We start from the raw sequence: 16,087 nt of genomic DNA, 5'->3' as shown, positions 1-16,087 counted from the left end.
CTGCACAGAACTGATTTTTGAAAAAGAAATCTGATCGAATTCTCTGGTATCTTGTTCCGCAGGTAGTGCAGACAGAAAACATTGCAAATTTAAAGAAGACCCCAACATCCCTTCTATGTTCAGTGCTGTGAATGAAGATTACATCGGCAGTGGCTGGTCACGAGGTCACATGGCACCAGCAGGGGACAACAAATATTCACTAGTAGGATTGAGTTGGATTCTTTGTTTTCTTTGAAGGGGAAAAGAGGGAAGGTGGAAAACAATTCACACAGCTATTTTTCAACTAAACAGGTCACATATAATATATGCAATCTTTTTTTTTGGCATGAGAAGATACAAAATCCAAAAATAGGGTTGTTTTTTTTCCTTTTTGCAAAAAGAGAATGCAAAGAGATCCAGTTTGATCTGATAAGGAAGAAAGCTGGAGACAATGAGTTCTAGTCCCGTCTTATCCAGGCGGGGGTTGCACTTACCGTCCGCTAGCAGTGCTCTCTCCGGGACCGGTGCGGGTGCCCATCAACACAAGATCTGGCTTCTGCGTATGCGCAGCGAGCAAAATATCATGTGAGAACGCTCTCACATGCGAGATTTCACCATTTTCTGAGATTTCTTTGCTGCCGCACATGCGCAGAAGCAAAAAAACCCAGTGAAAAATGTCAAAATTGCACATGTGCGAGCATCCTTGCGTGAGATTTCGCTTGCTGTGCATGCAGAGAAGCCGTGCAGGTGCGCAAGTAGGGGGGCGCAGAGATTCGTGCGCATCTCAATTTCTGCCACCAGAACCCCAATCCCAGGTGCAACCCGCTACTGGCTTATTCTTGAAAGGCTTTGGGCCACTCACTAGGAGACAATGAGTTCTAGTCCCGCCTTATCCATGAAAGCCTGCTTGGGGCAGACATTAGGAGACAACGAATTCAATCCTGCCTTAGGCATGAAAGCCTATTGCATCTATGGTCACCGCATTTCAAAAGAGACATAGAAACTCTGGAAAAGGTAGAGAAAAGAGCAACCAAAATGATAAGGGGACTAGAAACCAAGACATACGAAGAGAGGTTGCAGGAACTGGCCATGGATAGCCTAGTGAAAAGAAGGGCCAGGGGGGGACATGATGGCAGTATACAGTTACTTGAGGTGTTGCCACAGAGAGGAGGGGGTCACTCAATTCTCCAGGGCACCAGAGGGCCAGACAAGGAACAACGGTTGGAAGCTGACCAAGGAGAGATTCAACCTGGAAATAAGGAAGAACTTCCTGATGGTCAAAGCGATCAAACGGCCTGCCAGCGGAGGTTGTGAACTCCCCAACTCTCGACACATTCAAGAGGAGATTGAACTGCCATTTGGCTGGCGAGGTGTAGGGTTTCCTGCTTGAACAGGTGGTTGGACTTGATGACCTGCAAGGTCCCTTTCAAGGAAGAAGGAAGGAAGGAAGGAAGGAAAGAAAGAAAGAAAGAAAGAAAGAAAGAAAGAAAGAAAGAAAGAAAGAAAGAAAGAAAGAAGGATCTTGACAAAAGCCAGCAGGGTGATTTTGTGCCAAGCACCAGGAGACTGAATTCTAGTCTTGCCTTAACCAGGAAAACCAGCTGGGTGACTTTGGACCAGTCTCTCTCTCTCTCTCATCCCAACTCACATCACAAGGTTGTTGCTGTAGGAAAAAATGGGAGTTGGTAGATGTGTTGGTTTTGTTCACTGCCTTGAGTTATTTGTAAAAATAATAGACAGGACATAATAAATAAAAATGCTTAACATTGGATTCCTAAATCTGTGAAGAGAACAGCCAAACAAGGATGTGAATCTTATGGAATATCTGCAATGTTGTACCTAGGTTTTTAGGGAAGTTGATTAAGAAGCAGGCTGAATTCAAAGGATCTGGCCCTTTCCTGTAATGCTGATTGATATAAGAATTATACATCAGTCTATTAATATTCTACCGAACACAAGCTCTGCTTTGATATCTGACTTAATTCTGCTAATATGATGCTTAATTTTTTGAGTTCTTAACTAATATAAGCATCCATCAAAAACTCAGTTTTAATTCTTTTTTTATATAGGAAGCCATGGCAGAAACATTTTATCTATCCAACATCGTGCCTCAGAACTATGAGAATAATGCTGGTTTCTGGAATAGGTGAGTTTTAACAGGTATACTAGGAACAGGATGAGTTTTGTTTAAATGTTTATCATCACACTCCAGCCAGAATTGGAAGGAAGAATAACCAAAATAAGCAAAACACTTAAAGTTGTAGGGGAAAAGAGCAAAGGGGTGGGGGGGGCGGGAGTAAAAATGTTATCAGAGAAAGAAAGCATGGTCTCCGACTTACGACCACAGTTGCAACCAGAATTTATGTAATAATAATAATAATAATTTATTAGACTTGTATACTGCCCCTCTCCAAAGACTCGTGACGGGTAATTAAGCAGGATGGTTATTAAGTGAATCACAACTGACTTTACGGACAGTTTTGCCACAGTTGTTAAACAAATCACTGTGATCATTAAATTAATCTTGTCGCAAAACAAATCTGGCTTCTTCCGTTGACCTCGCTTGTCAAAAGCTAGCTGTGAAAATTGAAAAGGACAACTCTACGACCCAAGGGTGCTTCAACTTGTGTAAATTCTTGCTAATTCTAGGTTTTAATCACAGACTTTGAGGATTATTATTATTATTATTTATTAGATTTGTATGCCGCCCCTCTCCGCAGACTCGGGGCGGCTCACAACAGCGATAAAAACAACACATAATGACAAATCTAATAATTAGAATCTAAAATAACAATTATACATATAAAAATCTAAAAAGAAACCCCAGTATATAAAACATACATACAGTCATATTATGCACAGAGATTCCATAGGCAAGGGGAAAGAGCCTCAGTTCCCCCAAGCTTGATGACAGAAATGGGTTTTGAGGAGTTTACGAAAGGCAAGGAGGGTGGGGGCAGTTCTAATCTCCGGGGGGAGCTGATTCCAGAGGGTTGGAGCCATCACAGAGAAGGCTCTTCCCCTGGGTCCCGCCAGACGGCATTGTTTAGTCGACGGGACCCGAAGAAGACCAACTCTGTGGGACCTAACCGGTCGCTGGGATTCGTGCGGCAGAATGCTGTAACAGTTACAAGGACCGTTTTTTTCATTGCTGTTGCAACATTCAACAGTCGCTAAAAGAATGGTTGTAAGTCAAGGACCATCTATGAATTTATCTATTTGTCTGTCTGTCTGTCTGTCTGTCCGTCCGTCCGTCCATCCATCCATCCATCCATCCATCCGTAAATCCACAGTAACTGAATTTAAACATGCCTGGGATAAACATATATCCATCCTAAGATAAAATACAGAAAATAGTATAAGGGCAGACTAGATGGACTGTGAGGTCTTTTTCTGCCGTCAGTCTTCTATGTTTCTATGTTTCTACATTTCACTTCTCATCAAAGAAGCTTCCAGAACTGAAGAAGCTTCTTGGATAAGAAGTGAAACGTCTTCTAGCAAAACAAGGAAGTTCTGCTGTCATTTGAAAAAAAGGCATCTTTGGGACGCACAGTACAATAATAATTTTTGAGGTGTCCTTGGTATTTTGAAAGGTCCTTGCTTGTTTTCTTGCAAATGTTTGATTACCCAAACTAGGTAATATCACCATCACTAGCATTGGCAATGTTACCTAGTTTGGGTAATGAGACAGGAAACAAACTCAGAGAATACTAAGGACTCCTCATTTCAACCCTGAACTACAAATATTCTCCTTTATTGATAATAATTTTTGTTACTTCGGTAGCTAGTGATGCAGGCAAGTCCGTGAATGATCAGTCCTCTGTTTGCCACCTGTAAAGAGATGCTACTATCTCTATTCCCTCAATAAGGTGCAATTCATTCATTCATTCATTCATTCAATCAATCAATCAATCAATCAATCAATCAATCAATCAATTAATCAATCATTGTATTTCTTACCTGTCCAAAATCCTCCTTCCCTTGTTTCCTCTCTCTATCAGCGGAATGCAAATCCAATAGCAATACAGCGTTCCCTCTATTTCCGCGAGTTCGAACTTCGCGAAAAGTCTATACAGTACCACGGTTTTTCAAAAATATTAATTAAAAAAATACTTCGCTGTTTTTTCCCCTATACCACGGTTTCCCCCGCCCGATGACGTCATATGTCATCGCCAAACTTTCGTCCGCCTTTAATAAATATTTTTTAAATAAACTTTAATAAATAAACATGGTGAGTAATAATCTAAATGGTTGCTAAGGGAATGGGAAATTGTAATTTAGGAGTTTAAAGTGTTAAGGGAAGGCTTGTGATACTGTCCATAGCTAAAAATAGTGTATTTACTTCCGCATCTCTACTTCGCGGAAATTCGACTTTCGCAGGTGGTCTCGGAACGCATCCCCCGCGAAAGTCGAGGGAACGCTGTTTAACTATATACCGCTTCATAGTGCTTTTACAGCCTTCCCTAAGCAGTTTACAAAGTCATCCTATTGCCCCCTCTTCAGAGAGGGGCGGCATACAAATCTAATAAATTATTATTGTTATACAGTGATCCCTCGAGTATCGCGAGGGTTACGTTCCAAGACCCCTCGCGATACTCGATTTTTCGCAATATAGTGGTGCGGAAGTAAAAACACCATCTGCACATGCGCGCCCTTTTTCCATGGCCGCGCATGCGCAGATGGTGTTTTTACTTCCGCACCTGGCCCAGGGAAGGTTCCTTCCGCCGCCCAGCAGCTGATCTGCTCGGCAGCGCCGCAGCAGCAAGGAGCCGAAGATCGGGGTTTCCCCGCCGCCCACGCAAAGGGGGAAACCCCGATCTTCGGCTCCTCGCTGCTGCCGCGCCCGCCGCTTGTCCGCCCGCCGCTTGTCCGCCCGCCGCTTGTCCGCCCGCCGCTTGTCCGCCGCTTGTCCGGCCGCCGCTTGTCCGGCCGCCGCTTGTCCGGCCGCCGCTTGTCCGCCGCCTGCCCGCCGCTCGGTGCACGAGAGAGGGAAAGTGAGAAAAAGAGGGAGAGCAAGAGGGGGAGAGATAGAGAAAGAGAGAGAAGGAAAGAAAGAAAGAGATGAGAAAGGAAGGAAGAGAGTGAGAGAGAGGAAGAAAGAGAGAGAGAGAAGAGTGGAGTATTTTTTAATTAATATTTTCTGAAAAATCGCGATATAGCGTTTCGCGAAGATCGAGATCGCGAAACTCGGGGGATCACTGTATATCTGAATTTAAACATGCCTGGGATAAACATATATCCATCCTAAGATAAAATACAAGTAATAGTATAAGGGCAGACTAGATGGACCATGAGGTCTTTTTCTGCCGTCAATCTTCTATGTTTCTGTGTTCTATTATTATTAAAATCCGGGTCCTCATTTTACTCCCCTTGGAAGGATGGAAGGCTGAGTCAACCTTGAGCCTGGTAGTGAGATTTGAACTGCTGGCAGTCAGCAGAGTCATCCTACAACACTGCTTTCTAACCGTTGTGCCACCTCAGCTCTTCAATGCAACTAAGGTGATGCCTTCTTCAGAGGCAGAGTTGAACGTCACTAAAATATCACCATTAATAACTTCCCCAAGGAAAGGAATGAATGTAAATCAGTGGATATGAGTTTGAATAAATTACCTTGTGTCTCCCCACCCCCAAGATACTTGTGCATTGGAAAATGATGATGCTGAGGAAAGAAAAACCTTTAGAACTGCTTCATCAGGCAGAAATCTGAAGTTTGTTTCGGAGCAAAGCACACCCCAACTCCCCCCCCCCCCCATTCCCTGGTGGGAAAGTTGCAGCTTTAAAGTTGTGCTTATAGAAATGTTTAAAATGGCTAAAATTTGCTTCTTACCATATACAATTCACCTTGAAATAAAGTAGAAAAATAGAAGTAAATAGAATTATTGTTTGGAAGCTCGCTGTCTGTTCTGTGGAGCAACACCCAGTAGTTTAATTCAAGCCTTGTGCAAATAATGGAGTTTTGCAATACAGGAGGGGGGGAGTTGAGGTCCACAGGTCTCAAAGTTGCCAAAATTGGACACCACTAATATAGAGGGTGGATTGAGGTATTTTTATTGAATGAACCAGCCTATCAGTTTACTTGATCTGTTTGATATATTTACAGAGTGGAGATGTATTGCCGGGCACTGACTGAAAGATTTGAAGACGTCTGGATTGTTTCAGGACCCTTGATGTTGCCTCAGTTGGATGAAGATGGGAAGAAGAAGGTTATCTATCAGGTTAGGATGTATTCTGAGAAGGTTGCCTCTTTATTTTATTGCACTAATACAGTCTCGAGTTCTGACCTACATGAGGAAAGTGTTTCAGAAATAGAAGTGCCTGGACAGTTGAAGAGTGCTTTGCTAGGTTGTCATTAACTATAGCATACCCCTTCTCTCTCTCTCTCTCTCTCTCTGTCTCCCTACCTAGCTACCTACCTAGCTATCTACCTACCTACCTATCTATCTATCCTCTATCTCTCTCTCTGTCTCCCTACCTAGCTACCTACCTACCTACCTACCTACCTACCTACCTACCTATCTATCTATCTATCTATCTATCTATCTATCTACATTCACACATACATACACATAGGTGTGGAAATATATATATTTCAACAGAAAAACATATAACACTTCCCTGGTACAAAGCTGAAGGGATTAGATACTGTAGCCTAGATGTTAATTCCCTGCCTTACAAGGCAAAGGCTACAAGTTCAAGTCCCAGTGAGGGTATGGCTAGCTGATGAAGCCAGAACAAGGCCGAAATAGGTCTATCCTAGTCTCCCTTAATTTTCAAAATCAGCAAAACATGTTACTTATATATAGTAAGCTGATGAGAGCAAAATATCTTGAAATAGATCTATAGTCTCCCTTCCTTTTCATTTATTAGTAAAAATATATTACACACGCTCACACACACACATGTAACATTTGAAAAGGAATGCAGACTAGTATAGATCTATTTCAAGCTTATTTGCTCTCATCAGACAGCCATACCCTTACTGGGATTTGAACCTGTAGCCTCCTTTGTAAGGCAGTGGCCTTAGCCTCTGGACTGCAGGCTCTCCATCTTATCATCTTGTATCAGGGAAGGGGTATATGTGATTTTTTTGTGAGCCAGCTTGGTATACCCAAATATGGGGAGAGCATACAGCTTCATTTTTTGCCTCTCGGCCCCACAAGGGGCCATATTCCAAGGCAGATAAACTTTTTATAGCTGACAACTATAATCTATAAGTATAACATATAAATGTAACGTAAGTGCAAGAAGTAATCTGGAGGCTTGAATTACTGAAGAAAAGGTAAGTGACGCTAAGTGACAATATAGAATAGAATAGAATTTTATTGGCCAAGTGTGGATTGGACACACAAGGAATTTGTCTTGGTGCAGATGCTCTCAGCGTACATAAAAGAAAAAGATACATTTGTCAAGAATCGTGGTACAACACATGATTTTTTTTATTTTACTATTTTTTTATTTTACTGAAAGAGTAGTAGATCCTTGGAACAAACTTCCAGCAGACATGGTTGGTGAATCCACAGTAACTGAATTTAAACATGCCTGGGATAAACATATATCCATTGTAAGATAAAATACAGGAAATAGTATAAGGGCAGACTAGATGGACCATGAGGTCTTTTTTTGCCCTCAGTCTTCTATGTTTCTATGTGATAATTACTAAGTCTCTATCTAACATATACAGTATATGAAACCAATTTGGTCTAGTGGTTAAGGCACATAGAGTTCTGGGCAGTTCTAGTCCCGCCGTAAGCATAACAGCCAGGTGGACGACTTTGAGCCAATCAACAGTAGATAGTGAGTTCTAGTCCTTATCTCAAACTTGAAAACCAGCAATGGGTCTTTGGGCCATTCACCAGGAGATGGTGAATTCTAGTCCTGCATTAGTTATGGAAAACATCTGGGTGATTTTGAGCCACTCATTTTCACTCTCTTTCTTTCTGTGTCATCCAAACCTACCTTGCAAGGTTGTTGTGAGGAAAACAGGAGGAAGATATGTATGTATTAAATATCTTCACCACCTTGAGTTGTTTGTAAAAATAAAAGCGGGATATTATTTATTTGTTTGTTTGTTTGTTTGTTTGTTTGTTTATTTATTGGATTTGTATGTCGCCCCTCTCCACAAACTCCACAAAATTAATTAATTAATTCAAATTTATAGGCTGCCCAACTGCCCAACTCCCAAGGGACTCTGGGTGGCTAACATAAATAAATACTTGTATGTACACTGGACATAACAGATTTCTTCTTTTTGGCTCATGTCCACTTCAGCTGAACTTGGCATATCCTAAACCAAATGTCTGCTGAAAATGTAGAGTGATGACCAAATTTGGAATTTGAGGATACATTTGCAGAATATAAGTGTGCAAATGTAAAAGAATATTCATAGGAAACATTCATGTCACCACGAGACAAAACACACTTTCATTTTTTTTTGGGGAGTAATTTTTTGGTCTTGGGGGTGCGACCCCCCTATATCGTGAGTTTTGTCCTCTGGCAGCTTTGTCTAAATAAGCTTCCCCCCCCCCCCCCCCAATAATTTTTCTTCTTCCGCTTCACTCAGATCAAGCCCAGATTAAATGCATAATTTAGAGCTTCATGGCGGCACTTGCTATGATTTGAGCTTTTCTTCATATTTATTTTACACTCCAACGAAATCATCTTGTTTAAGGGATTTTCAAGTGTTATTGAATTGTGACAAATTGTCTGTCGGAAAAAAAAATCTCAAAAAGGATTAAGGGATAAAAAAGGTATATTTAGTGAATGCACTTCTATTTAAGTAAACGATATCATTTTAGACTGTAAGCTGTATAGCTTTAAGTAGCATAGAATAGTCTCTCTCTCTTTCTCCCTCTCCCTCTGTTTTGCACATTCACACACACACACACACACTCAATCCGTCACTTCCCACACTTTTTCTCCATCTCTGATTTTCCGTAGAATTTCTGCAGGGAATTGGAGTGGGGGGATCCCAACCCTGGACAGGTGACATTGTGATCAAATGAATTGGAAATGCTTCAGGGTTGAGCATTTTCCCACGAACTGATTGGCCTGTAAAAAAGATATTCTTATAATTTCTCGACTGGCTCATTTATATATCCGTTTGCCCAGGTTCGCCTGGTGCATCAGTTGCGACCCTATTTGGACCGGGAGTCACTGCTCACAGTCACTCATGCCCTCATCACCTCGAGGTTCGACTACTGTAACGCTCTCTACATGGGGCTACCTTTGAAAAGTGTTCGGAAACTTCAGATCGTGCAGAATGCAGCTGCGAGAGCAATCATGGGCTTCCCTAGGTATGCCCATGTTACACCCACACTCCGCAGTCTGCATTGGTTGCCGATCAGTTTCCAGTCACAATTCAAAGTGTTGGTTATGACATATAAAGCCCTTCATGGCACCGGACCAGATTATCTCAGGGACCGCCTTCTGCCGCACGAATCCCAGCAGCCAGTTAGGTCCTACAGAGTGGGTCTTCTCCGGGTCCCGTCAACTAAACAATGCCACTTGGCGGGACCCAGGAAAAGTACCTTCTCTGTGGCGGCCCCGGCCCTCTGGAACCAACTCCCCCCAGAGATTAGAATTGCCCCCACCCTCCTTGCCTTTCGTAAGCTACTTAAAACCCACCTCTGCCGCCAGGCATGGGGGAATTAAGACTTTTTTCTCCCCCTAGACCGTTACAACTGTATACATGGTATGTTTGTATGTATGTTTGGTTTTTATATATTAAGGGGTTTTAATTTGCTTTTAGTATTGGATTTTATTGTATATTTTCATGATTGTTGTTAGCCGCCCCGAGTTTTCAGAGAGGGGCGGCATATAAGTCCAATAAAAATTAAAAATTAAAAAAAATGAATTAAATCCAGCAGGAGTACTGTTAGGAGCACATCTCCTTTCGTTTAATAAATGCAGAAATTACAATTCCTTGGAGTTTTGTCAGCTGCAAAATGCATAATCAGTTTGGCTCTGCCCTTCTGTTGTCCTCCTGGCAGTAACTCTCTGAATATTTGAAGCCTTTCCTCAGCAGCTGCTTTGTCAGAAACAATGAATTTTTCAGTCAGTCAGGATAACGTCGGTGATAAATTCAGCTGCAATCTCAAAAAGGGTTTTCTTTTCCCCTTCAAAAAGGACAGGGTTTTTTTCCTTGAGGAGGAAGAAGGAAAACATTTCATTTCTCATCCAAGAAGCTTCATCGGTTCTGATGGTGGGAAAAGAAAATTTCCACACACACCTCTGCGATTAGAACTGAATGAGCAGTAAAATGTCTTCTTCCTCAAAGGGGAACCCCCCTCCTCCTTTGAGACAAGACCTGGATGATTGAGAATCTCCGCAGACATTCATCAGCAATTTTGTGTTGTGAGCCGCCCCGAGTCTTCGGAGAGGGGTGGCATACAAATCTAATAAATTATTATTATTATTATTATTATTATTATTATTATTATTAGTAGTAGTAGTAGTAGTAGTAATAATAATAATAATATTGATAATAATAATAATTTTATTTATTTGTTTGTTGATTGATTGATTGATTGATTGATTGGATTTGTATGCCGCCCCTCTCCGTGGATTCGGGGCGGCTAACAACAGTGATAAAAACAGCATGTAAAAATCCAATACTAAAACAGCTAAAAACCCTTGTTATAAAACCAATCATACATACAAACATACCATGCATAAATTGTAGAAGCCAAGGGGGAAAGAATATCTCAGTTCCCCCATGCCTGACGGCAGAGGTGGGTTTTGAGGAGCTTACGAAAGGCAAGGAGGGTGGGGGCTATTCTAATCTCTAATTATTTCTGGATTAAAATGATGGGTTACTATGAAAAAGATCCAGTTTCAAATCCATCCTTGGAAGCTCTGGAATAGGCTGGAGGACAGTAAAGAAAGGGGGGACATGATCGAAACATTTTAAACTATATTTTTAACTATATTTATATTATATTTTTAACTACGTATATACTATATTTACTATACTATATTTTTAACTACATTTTTAACTATATTTAACTATATATAAGGTTCAGGAGGGAAGTGTTTTTAATAGGAAAGTGAACACAAGACCAAGGGGGCACAATCTGAGGTTATTTGGGAGAAAGATCAGAAGCAATGCGAGAAAATATTACTTTACTGAAAGAGTAGTAGATCCTTGGAACAAACTTCCAGCAGACCTGGTTGGTGAATCCACAGTAACTGAATTTAAACATGCCTGGGATAAACATAGATCCATCCTAAGGTAAAATACAGAAAATAGTACAAGGGCAGACTAGAGGGACCTTGAGGTCTTTTTCTGCCGGCAATCTTCTATGTTTCTAAGGTTCTATGTTTCGAAGGACTTTGAGCCAAATATTTTCTCAGTTATCAGTAGTGGAGTAAATGAAAAAGGGAATGCTACATACACCATTGTGCATTCCCGCATTGCGATTTGGGTTATAAATCAGACAAAACAGTGAACGTAAAAGAAAACTTTATAATTGACTGTGGCAATCAAAAATATATAATTTATTTATTATTTATTATTTGCATTTATATGCCGCCCCTCTCTGAGGACTCGAGATCCAAACTTAAATCCAAATTGTACTGAGAAAATGAACTTTGCAGTTATTATTCACCTACAAAAAGATATTACAAAATTGAACGGGTCCAAAGACGGGCTACAAGAATGGTGGAAGGTCTTAAGCATAAAACGTATCAGGAAAGACTTAATGAACTCAACCTGTATAGTCTGGAGGACAGAAGGAAAAGTGGGGACATGATCAAAACATTTAAATATGTCAAAGGTTTAAATAAGGTTTAGGAGGGAAGTGTTTTTAATAGGAAAGTGAACACAAGAACAAAGGGACACAATCTGAAGTTAGTTGGAGGAAAGATCAAAAGCAACATGAGAAAATATTATTTTACTGAAAGAGTAGTAGATCCTTGGAACAAACTTCCAGCAGACGTGGTAGATAAATCCACAGTAACTGAATTTAAACATGCCTGGGATAAACATATATCCATCCTAAGATAAAATACAGAAAATAATATAAGGGCAGACTAGATGGACCATGAGGTCTTTTTCTGCCATCAGACTTCTATGTTTCTATGTTTCTATTTCTTTTCAAATGATATTGGAAAGCAAATGCATATCAGGGCCGCTTCTACAGTTTAGGACTGTGAGGAAGAACCTATGACACTTGTGCCCAAAGTGGAACGCATGGCCATGTTGCCTGGCACGCGCATTGCCCATTCTTCTGGGTTTCTGGCAATCATGTGCACATGACATGCAGCAGTGCCAGAAACTGGAAGACCTGGTCTTCCATTTCATTCATTCATTCATTCAATTTCATTTCTATGCCATCCTATTCCTCAGACTCAGGGTGGTTCACAACAAAGTAATATAAAATATGTAGAAACCTAAATTTAAAGCACAATAAAACCCCATTATCTTAAAAACCAGTCACTCACATTCAAACAGTCGGATATAAATTCAATTCTTCAACTGGGGGCTAGATGTTGGACTTAGCGGCCCCAAGCCTGGCAGCACAGATAGGCCTTTAAACTTTTACGGAAGGCGAGGAGGGTGGGGGCAGTGCGAATCTCTGGGGGGAGTTGATTCCAGAGAGCCAGGGCCCCCACAGAGCAGGCTCTTCCCCTAGGTCCCGCCAGGCAACATTGTCTGGTTGGCGGGATCTGGAGAAGGCCGACTCTGTGGGAATTGACCAGCCACTGGAACTCATGCGGCAGAAGGCGGTCCTGTAAGTAATCTGGTCTGATGTCTTGTAGGGCTTTATTTTTTAAAATTTAAATTTTCCTGCATGAACATGCGCTCCGGCCAGCTGATCATCACACGCGCATACGCACAAAAATCTTGAAGATTAGCTGATCGGTACGCACGTGTGCGCCGGAAACTAGAAGTTCATTTTCGGGCGCATGCATGTGCCCTAGGCACCTCCTCTTTCAGGTTGCGGCCCAGACGAGCATGTACGCATGCTCCCTTTTCAACACTCGGTGCCAAAAAGGTTCGCCATCACTAGTTTAGGACAAAAAGTAGCATCGTGCACATCTTTCCAAAGAGTAACGCTAACATTTTAAAACAGAAGTCTGAAAAAGGATGCAGGAAGTCAGTAATGCAGAATGTAAGAGTGAATGTATTCTAAATATATGCTAATGTTTTCTCATAATTTTTAAAAGAATAATGACCCTTAATAATGAAAAATTTGTTGCTGTTTTATGGAGGGCTGTGAAAAATATTTATTACCCTTTATTGGAAGAACTGTGTTTTAATTGGTTTGGCCTGTTTTCCATGTTTTTATAATTTTTGACAAAGTGTGAAACGGGAGTCAAAGTTTCTTGGAATCAAGATTTAATAATAATAATAATAATAATAATAATAATAATAATAACAACAACAACAACAACAACAACAGCAACAACAACAGCAACAACAACAGATTTGGAAGGGACCTTGGAGGTCTTCTAGTCCAACCCCCTGCTTAGGCAGAAAACCCTACACTACTTCAAATAGATGGTTATCCAACATTTGCTTAAAAACTTCCAGTGTTGGAGCATTCACAACTTCTGGAGGCAGGCTGTTCCACTGATTAACTGTTCCGACTGTCAGGAAATTTCTCCTTAGTTCTAAGTTGCTTCTCTCCTTGTTTAGTTTCCACCCGTTGTTTCTTGTTCTACCCTCAGGTTCTTTGGAGAATAGATTGAGTCCTTCTTTGTGGCAGCCCCTGAGATATTGGAACACTGCTATCTTCTCCTCCCTGGTCCTTCTTTTCATTAAACTAGCCATGCCCAGTTCTTTATATGTTTTAGCCTCCAGTCCCTTAATCATCTTTGTTGCTCTTCTCTGTACTCTTTCTAGAGTCTCAACATCCTTTTGCATCATGGTGACCAAAAGTGAATGCAGTATTCCAAATGTGGCCTTACTAAGCCATTATAAAGCGGTATTAACATTCCATGTGATCTTGATTCTGTCCCTCTGCAGCCTAGAACTGTGTTGGCTTTTTTGGCAGCTGCTGCAACTGCTGGCTCACATTTAAATGGTCGTCCACTAGGACTCCAAGATCCCTCTCACAGTTACTACTGTTGAGCAAGGTACTACATATACTGTACCTGTCCGTTTTGTATTTCACCTACTGAAATACAAGTATTTCACCTACTGTTGACCCAAACCACATTAAGGAAAGAATATTTTATATTTATATTGATTCAAAACACTGTAAAAAGCTCTGGTAGTGGATTTTCAGGTAGAGTACAAAATCAATAAAATATCCTAACTCTACTTATTGTAGCTGAATATAAAGGAATCAAGTGATTGTGAGGATTTTACGCAGCACTGTTATTAATTCCCTTTCTTGAAAGGACCCTTTTAAGAAAACCAAGGGTGCCAGATTGTAGGATAAAGGTCCCCAAATTTGACTTCTGGACTTCAACTCCCAGAATTCTCCAGCCAGCTAAGCTGTTGAAATCCACAAGTTGAAATCCACAAGTCTTAAAATTGCCAAGTTTGAAGACCTCTGCTGTAGTTTGAGATCACTTGGAATAACATTATCTAAAGAAATATATATTTCATTCTAAGTGTCATTTTTCAAGTATCAGTTCAGGTGAAGTGCTCTAGTACTTTGTAGTTAAAAGAAGCCTTAAATGTAATGTAAAATAAGGACATTGTGATTCCAAATTGTATCAGAAGACCAAGGCAACTAAATGGATGTCTGGAATTAATCAATATCTTTCCTTATTTCTGTTTTTAAATTTGCGGTTAAATTAATTTCAATCAGGATACATCAGAAATATTTATAGTTGAGTTTGACAATAGAATGCATTGCCTTTGGCTGGAATTAAAATCAATAAATGTCTGCACCATATATAATTAATTGGTACTATTATTATGATATAACTAAATGTTTTAATGGCCTCTAGCATCAGCAGCTTTTAAAAGGGATTACAGTAGTTCATTTGTAAGTAAGCCGATATTGATACTGCCATCATATCTTACCTTGAACTCCCCCTGGCTTGATTTATCATCTTTACAGCCATAGGTTGTCCTCAGCACATGACTACAATTGCCCATTTGCGTTGCTAAGCAAGGCAGTTGTAAAGTGAGTCATGTCCTATTTTACAACCTTTTTTGCCACGGTTGTTAAGCGAATCTCTGCCATTGTTAGGTGATTTATATTGCCATTAAACAATATGATGGCTTCCCCCATTGTCTTTGCTTGTCAGACACGAACCTGGGATGTTGCAGCGGTCATAAGTTTTACTGTCATAATTTGATTTTTTTCCCCAGTGCTGTTATAACTTCTAATGTTCGGACTTCCGGGGGCGGCGCCATGGCGACACGAAGCAAAGTCTAGCGGTTGCTGGACCCCGCTCGGGATTTTCCGTTCGGAAACCACTTCTTTGGTAAAGCAACTCCCTGGAGGGGAGAGGTAAATAAAGGGGAAAGTTCAGAGCTGCGGGTGGAGGCGCAAACCCCCGCTGGGATAGACGAAACCCCTGTGATCGGACGGGAAAATTTCTCTTTCGGCCAAAAGACATGGTGTGCAAAATTGACAGCTGGGAAGCGGAGAAAGTGTGAAACGGCAAGCGCCAGTGGATTCGATCTTATTAGCTAAATCCTGCAGCCGTAAAATCGCAGAAGAATTTGGAGTAAAGTAGCTGTAAAAGTGAGTCTCCTGATTGAACCGGGCGGCGATTGTGTGGAGGGGAGCAGATTGTAAACAACAAGTAAAAGTTGACAAGTGAAAGTTGAAGGCGGAAGTTAATGGTGGAGCGTGAGTGACTCGGCGTGAGAGGAACGACAGACGGAGGCGAATGGAGATTTGGGATTGAAGATAAGAGATCGGAGAGTGGAGATCGTGGTTAAAAACAAGGAGAGAAGGTGATTTTCAGAGTTTTCGTGGGGAGTTTGGAGATTGGAGTTTGGAGATCAGAAAGCGAAAAGCCGAGAATCCAGAGAGTGAACGGTAGGTGGACTATATCAGCCGGTCAAGACAGCAGACCATAGCTTGGAATATATACGGACTGAAAACTTTTCTTACCCCTTATTTTTTTATTGATGGAGTAGACTGGTGGACTAGTGGATTATTGGACTATTGATTGCTGACTATTATTGATTGACTAT

General features: G+C 41.1%; 1 protein-coding gene across 1 annotated transcript in view; it reads left to right on the top strand.

Moving 5' to 3' along the window:
* EXOG (exo/endonuclease G) overlaps window positions 1-16,087 on the top strand; it is a 41,921-nt gene that overhangs the window by 6,256 nt on the left and 19,578 nt on the right. The window contains exons 3-5 of the mRNA XM_070727817.1: window positions 63-202; window positions 2,049-2,125; window positions 6,080-6,194. Of these exons, the coding sequence (XP_070583918.1) occupies window positions 63-202; window positions 2,049-2,125; window positions 6,080-6,194 (332 nt within the window). The remainder of the gene's footprint in view (window positions 1-62; window positions 203-2,048; window positions 2,126-6,079; window positions 6,195-16,087) is intronic.

Source organism: Erythrolamprus reginae, chromosome Z, assembly GCF_031021105.1.
Source record: "Erythrolamprus reginae isolate rEryReg1 chromosome Z, rEryReg1.hap1, whole genome shotgun sequence".
Taxonomy (NCBI): domain Eukaryota; kingdom Metazoa; phylum Chordata; class Lepidosauria; order Squamata; family Dipsadidae; genus Erythrolamprus; species Erythrolamprus reginae.
This window is presented reverse-complemented; position numbering and strand designations above follow the sequence as displayed.